The 7,187-nt window shown below is 37.5% G+C and overlaps 1 protein-coding gene across 1 annotated transcript; it reads left to right on the top strand.

The window, feature by feature from the left end:
* The first annotated feature begins 421 nt into the window (after positions 1-421).
* Positions 422-2,380, top strand: LOC101308059 (ubiquitin-NEDD8-like protein RUB2-like). Its single transcript, XM_004294015.1, has 3 exons — positions 422-595; positions 1,573-1,832; positions 1,975-2,380. The coding sequence occupies exons 1-3, from the start codon at positions 503-505 to the stop codon at positions 2,084-2,086; spliced, it is 465 nt and encodes a 154-aa protein (XP_004294063.1). The 5' UTR covers positions 422-502; the 3' UTR covers positions 2,087-2,380.
* The last annotated feature ends 4,807 nt before the right edge of the window (positions 2,381-7,187 follow it).

Genomic DNA, 7,187 nt, shown 5'->3' with positions numbered 1-7,187 from the left:
CGTAAGCCTAATTATTTTTGTGCCCGGTGACACTAAACACGGTATTAACTAAACTATACTCCTTATTCCCACTTAGTCCTAACAAACAAACATGTAAAGTTTAGAGAAACTGACTCATCCACGATAAAGACTATGAACACATCATCTTTCGAGCCTCTATGAACTACTGTTGTCCATCGTAATTAGTAACCTATATAAGAGATGAGTATAGAAAATAAATGAAACTACTATGAATTATTAATTCACATGGATTTACTAATCCAAACAGAATAGCTTCTCATAATCATGTAGGAATCTAATTCTTATCCTAGCAAATCTTGTGTTCATGTACAAGATTCTTTTTTGTTGGGCTTCTTTGGCCCAAAAAGGTTTCTTTCTCCCTCTATATAAAAATGTCCATGGGACCAAGTGAAATAACAAAAGCCTCAATCTCTGTAGTCTTTGCTTATCGAACCCTTCTTCCTCTCGGAAACCGAAGCCACAGACACAAACAAAAACAAAGATGCAGATTTTCGTGAAAACCCTAACCGGGAAGACCATCACCCTTGAAGTTGAGAGCAGCGACACCATCGATAATGTCAAAGCCAAGATCCAGGTATGCGTTTGTGTCCCTCCCCCTTTTCAATTTTCAATCTTCACTTTTGATTGGTGTTTGTTTTATCTGAAGCAAAATCTATAATTTATTTGTTTGATCTGAAGCAAAATCTGGAATTTGTGGAATTAAAGTAGAATTATAGCTTCTTGTGAATTTGGGTTGCTGAGTTAGGGTTGGTATGAACATATAGACGAATCTGTAAGATATAAGAACAGGTCTGAAAAGGCTTTATGACGTTGATAATATGGGAAAGATGATTTCTTTCCTGATTGTGATGTTAGGACTCGTGATTTTGATTTGATACTGTTCGTATTTAATTTTGGATGAGCTGACAGGACACCTGGTTTTCCATGGTGTATGATATTTGCATTTGGTATTTGCTTTTATTAATGGCATTAGGGGAGTTTAGTGATGGTGAATTTTTAAGGTTGCGTGGAGGTTATAAACTTTTTCTGTGGTCTCGATCAATTTTAGAGAGGTGTGGTAGATGATGGGATTCATTATAACATGACGATGCTAGGAAGAGTTGGTTGTGCATTCTATTGTCACTATACCTCTAGATGATTATTAGATTGATGATGCTATACGGGATAGATTGTTGGGAAGCTAGAAAATAATAGGTTGAGAAAGAGTAGTGTAGATAACCATTGTTGGAAGGTCATACGATTCTTGATGTCCAGTGTTGGAAAGTTATAGGATTCTAGATTTCGAGTGTTGGAAGGTTATACAGTTGTTTGTTCCCTCACGCTTTGCCCTCTGATTTCTAAGAAGTGAATAGTTGTCTAGTTGAGGGCCTTGTTTGGCACGGATACATAAAACTCAGTTTTCCTGTCATGAAGCATTCTCTTGTCTCGGAAGCATGTAGTTAGTGCCTTGCAATTTTCTCAGTATTATTTTCCCTTTTTCTTGTGCATCCAATTGGACCTTACTTTTGTGTTATGAAATTGCCTGGCAACTAATATATGTTTCCTTTTCAGGACAAGGAAGGCATCCCTCCAGATCAGCAGAGACTGATTTTTGCTGGTAAGCAGTTGGAAGATGGTCGAACCCTTGCAGATTATAATATCCAAAAAGAGTCAACTCTCCACCTTGTGTTGAGGTTGAGGGGAGGAACTATGATTAAGGTGAAGACACTTACTGGGAAAGAAATTGAAATTGATATTGAACCAACTGATACCATTGACCGGATCAAGGAAAGAGTTGAGGAGAAAGAGGGAATTCCTCCTGTGCAGCAAAGGTATGTCTTTGTACTCGATTGAAATTTAACAGTAAAATTATAGTTGAGCAGCTGAACTAAAGTTCATCTGTATTGACTATAGGAGTTCAGTATCGGTCATTATTAAGTAGTTGTTCATTGACTGGTTTTATTCATGTGGCAGGCTTATTTATGCTGGGAAGCAGCTTGGAGATGACAAAACAGCTAAAGAGTACAACATTGAGGGTGGTTCTGTCCTTCATCTAGTGCTTGCACTAAGGGGTGGGAGCTTTTAAGTATCAGATGTCGATTCAAGCTCAGACCTGGCTTTCAATTAGTGTGTATTACAGATTTACAGTGGTGTTGCTCTTGTCCATAAGACCTGGTGTCTGATTCCAATGGTAACAATAGTGTTATTTATTTTATTTTTTTCTGTTTGTAACGATTAAACGAAAGTAATGGCAAGTACTGTCCATGGTATTTAGATTTGGGATTTTGGCAAACCATTGCAATTGTAAGCAAATCTTGGAATCTCGACCTGGCCAACTTAATTGTTTTCCTTTGCTTACTATTGTTCTACAGATATTGCATATTGTGGCTTGTCTATTTTGAAATTTTCTGAAACTTTATGGCATTACCACGGGTGATCTACATAACCAAAATCCCCTTACTCATCCCACTTAACGTTGGTCTTTCTTCTGGCCTTCTGGGGTACACTTCATCAACCAGAAACAAGAGATTTGACATTACTGAGTGTGAAAAAATTACTACTATGTTTCTTCTTTGATCATACATTTTCCACCGTGAAAGGATCACAAAATGTGAGCACTGTATGATCAAAACTTCGCCAGATGAGAGATAGAGATTTTATAGGTATATTGCACATTAAATCAATAGGGATAACTTTGAAGTTTATTGCAAATGGCCGAATGGGCGATCCATATGAGAATGAAAGTGGATCCACATTAATATTAGAAACCAAGTAAGCCCGTTCCAATCCCCACCTAGTTAAAAATATAATTAAATTCAGTTTACCCTCTTGTGATTTGGGGTGACTTCATGTTAGTCCTGTAACATCCTGGAATTTCAGTTTTCTATTTTTAAAAAGGGAATTATTTTTCGAGCTATTTTTATTTCGATTTATATTATTCTTTAAATTTTTAGTAGCTTTTGAAAATTATTTAAATTTTGTCTTTTTAGCCTACACTACCAGGACAAGCATTTTAGCCGACGAAACTTTTTCGTCGGCCTGTTAGCTTAATTCGTCGGTTAATATCTTAGCCGACGAGCCTAGAATACGTCGTCGGCTATTGTCCAAGACTTTAGCCGACGAATATCTTAAATGTTTCGTCAGGTATAGTCTGAGATTTTAGCCGACGAAACATTTATTCGTCGGCTATGTTTCGTCGGCTAAAGTATGTAATAATAAAAAAAATTATTATTATTAATTTTTTTTTTGGACAAATATTAATTTATTTTTATTAATTATTTATTTTCGAGGCAGTGGGGAAGAGGCTTGTTGGGGTCGGGCTTGGGACTGGAGGAGAGCTTCTGCTGCTTAAGAGGCAATGGGGAAGCGGTGAGGGGGAGGCTGGTAATGTTGGACACGGCGACGGTTGCGGCGGCGAGGGAGGCGGAGCAGGAGGAGGAAGAGCAGCTTCTTCTCGAAGCAGCTGTTGACGAACTTTGCGAGTGGGGGTGCTGCTCTGCTGGGGACGGAGGAGGAGGGAAGTGGGGGAGAGGAGGAGGTGGTGAGTAGGGGAATGGAGGCGGAAATGGGGGAGAGGAGGAGGTGGTGAGTCGGGGAGTGGAGGAACCAGATCGATCTAAGGAGTTGGAAGAGGGAGGAGAGGGAGAGGAGGAGGAGAAGAGGGAGAGGAAAGAGAGAGGGAGTGGGTTTGTTTCGGTGGGGAAGAGAAAGAAAAAGTTATTGGGTGAAGTTCTTGGTGAGAGAAACAAGAAGATAAGATGTTTGAGAGGAGTAGGTTAAAGAGAGAGCTAAAAATTTAAAAGGAAGTTTGAAATTTTCCCAAATTTTTGGCGGAAACAGACTTTAGCCTACGAAACCTGTGAAATTCGTCGGCTAAAGTACTGAAACTCGTCGGCTAAAGTAATGAAGCTCGTCGGCTAAAGTCCTTTGAAAATTTTGAAAATTTTTCTCCCAAATTTGGTTTGCCGTCCAAATTTTTTTCGACTTTATCCGACGACTTTTCATATATTTTTGTCGGCTAAAGTCATTTGAAAATTTTCCTCCAAATTTGGTTTACCGCCAAACAATTTTTGACCTTAGCCGACGACTTTTTTAATATCTCGTCGGCTAAAATCTATAAATTCACGAAAACGCTCGTATCTCCCTCTATATTACATAGTTTGGTCAAACCTTCCACACGAAAAACTCTCATGTAGATGAGACGCAACCGCCTATATAAAATTTTTGAGACATTTACATTCCGACGATAGGGCTCCCCATAAGGAATAATAACGGTAAATAGGGTTGACCGGTACTATCGGCACCGAGACGTTACCCGATTTACGTGATTTTTGAACCATAGCCGTATTTCACCATTATGAACACATCTTATTTCACAAGATTTTTGATAATTTTGCTTCCTATGTAGAGTTGGTTGACAAAGTTGTATAACCTACTAAACAAGTTATACAACATTAGTAGACACGTTGTGATTCCGATGACTAAAATTCACAAACCAAAATTCGATTGTCAGATATGATCATTATGACGAAAGATGTCTATGGTAAAAAATTCAATTGGATCCGACAACGTTAAGGGCTCGATCGAAACGGTCAACTCTAATCGGAAATAAGAAAACTGTATTTTGAAGCCCTAAACGGACTCGGATGGCCAAAAACCCCATACGTCATGGCATTAGTCATGTGTTTGACTCGTAGGGCCGTTACGCTTCCGGAAAGGTATCACAATAGTCAATCAGACACCAAACGCCAAATATGCAGCATAGTGAATAATAAGGGTAAGTCAACTATCGGCACCGAGACTTTACCGGAATACCGTGATTTTTCAACCGTAGACGTATTTCACCATTCTGGTCATATCTTATTTCATGACTTTTTTGCGTTTGAAGGTTCTACGTATAGTTTTTTTTTTTTTCCAGATGAGTTGTTGTCCAAATCTGTAAATATAAGGCACTTTAGCCGACAAAATTATATTTTTCGTCTGCTAAACTTTTAAAAATTTCGTCGGCTAAAGTTTAAAAATTTCGTCGGCTTAACTTTTGAAAATTTCGTCGGCTAAACTTTTGAAAATTTCGTCGGCTAAACTTTTGAAAATTTCGTTGGCTAAAGTTCACAGACTATAGCCGACGAAATTAAAATTTCGTCGGCTAAAGCGGACTTTAGCCGACGAAAGCCTGGTTTTTTTATTTTCGTTGGCTAAAGTCTTTCTTCTGGTAGTGCTATAGGATTAACCTAGACGTCGTTACGAGTTCGTAAGATTTTTACGGAGCATCGTTTGGATATTAAAGCTATTTTTAATGATTTTTGGATGTTGGTATTATCCAAAAATTTAATTAAAAATAGAAATTGTGGTGGCTTGATCTAAACCATAAGATGATTTTAAACCGCAAGATCTGAGCTGTTGGTTGTGTTATATGTATAGAGAAAGAGATTAGAATGGATCAGTTTCAGACCCAGACCGGGTCCGGGGTGTGACAAGTCCCTACATTTTTAATTTCATCAGTTTACCCCCTGAACTCTTTAATTTTTGTCTGTCGTGCCCAAATTCTCATATTCCGTTTGAATTGACCGTTAATTCTAGATATGAGTCCCACAGTTAAGGTTAAAATTATCAGCTGTTAACGTCTAATTTGGACAAAGATAGGACATTGGTCACGGTTGAGGAAAATTCAAAAGTTTGAGGGGTAAACTGATGAAATTGAAAGTATAGAGATTAACATGAAGTTACTCCTAAACCTCATGAGGGTAAACTGAATTTAATTCTTAAAAATATTACCGGCCGGCAGTGATCTGCTTTCTATACATATTGGTTCCCTTTGTGAAACCATAATAAACACCAAATATAGACTTATATACTTGGAAAATACGCAATAACTCAAGACTTCATCGATGCTAAATAGTATCATTAGACATTAGACGAATAACGTAGTAAATTTAATAGTAATACGTTAAAAACAGTGAAGTATATATATTTGAACCTCCCGAGTTTCAAATCTTGGCTTCGTCACTGTGTATATTCGAACAGTGAGCATATATACATATGTTTCTGAATTTGGTAATTTGAATACGTCATCATATATTATTATTGGAGTAAAAAAAGAGAGAGAAAAACAATTCACAAAATTTAGTCTACCTTGAATGGATAATTTAGTTTAGGAGTAAATACTTGTGATACCTTGTAGTTTACACCTAAAATCAGTTTTGTCCCTCACTTTTTTTTTTTAACTGGTATACCCCTATACTTTAAATTCTCGACTGATTTACACTTTTCCCAACTGGTTATGACTGTGACATACTCATTAACAGTCTAAATAACCCTTCACTCTTATCTCTTCTAGCATAGTAATAGGGGGCTTAGACCTTGCTCTCAAAACTCAACCATTGAAGCTTTCACAAGCATTGTTAATGAGCATGTCACAGTCATAACCAGCTGGCAAAAAGGTAAATCAGTCGAGAATTCAAAGTATAGGGGTATACCAGTTTAAAAAAAAGTAGAGGGACAAAACTGATTTTAGGTGTAAACTACAGGGTGTCACAAGCATTTACTCCTTTAGTTTATGACATCTAACGTACAATACGTACGAGTAATTCGTCTACAGGTACTAGTTGCGTACCATTGTCCAGAAGACATGCCACCCAACTCGAGAGAATGTTTCAGACTTCTAGTCGATCCCTTCATTTAAAAAACCAAAGGCATGCCTTGAGTCTCCGATCCAATTGCGAACTACAATCACCAAATTTGAATATGGTGTTTATGTTATGAATATGTCATCATATATTATTATTGGAGTAAAAAAAACAGAGAGAAATGCATGTCACAAAATTTAGCCTACCTTGATGAATAATGGATAATTTAGTTTATGACATCTAACGTACAGTACGTAGTACGTACGAGTGATTCGTCTGTAGGTACCAGCTGCGTACCATTGTCCAGAAGACATGCTACCCAACTCGATAGAATGTTTCAGACTTCTAGTGATCTAGTCACTTCATTTGAAAAACAAAAGGCATGCCTTGATTCTCCCATTGCGAACTACAATCCCCAAATTTGAATATATGACATGCATGCATGATTAGATTTCTCCAATCACTGGTTAATTACATATACGTACGTGTAATTAATATATTTTCAAAAACTCAAACTCTTAAGAAATATCCAAACACTCGTGTATCACCCCCCTCAAACCC

This window comes from Fragaria vesca, linkage group LG3, assembly GCF_000184155.1.
Source record: "Fragaria vesca subsp. vesca linkage group LG3, FraVesHawaii_1.0, whole genome shotgun sequence".
NCBI classification, from domain to species: domain Eukaryota; kingdom Viridiplantae; phylum Streptophyta; class Magnoliopsida; order Rosales; family Rosaceae; genus Fragaria; species Fragaria vesca.
This window is presented reverse-complemented; position numbering and strand designations above follow the sequence as displayed.

Coding starts and splice junctions, on each gene's coding strand:
- LOC101308059 (XM_004294015.1), top strand. CDS start 503: ATGCAGATTTTCGTGAAAACCCTAACCGGGAAGACCATCACCCTTGAA. Junction 596..1,572: donor ATGTCAAAGCCAAGATCCAG/GTATGCGTTTGT, acceptor TTTCCTTTTCAG/GACAAGGAAGGCATCCCTCC. Junction 1,833..1,974: donor ATTCCTCCTGTGCAGCAAAG/GTATGTCTTTGT, acceptor TTCATGTGGCAG/GCTTATTTATGCTGGGAAGC.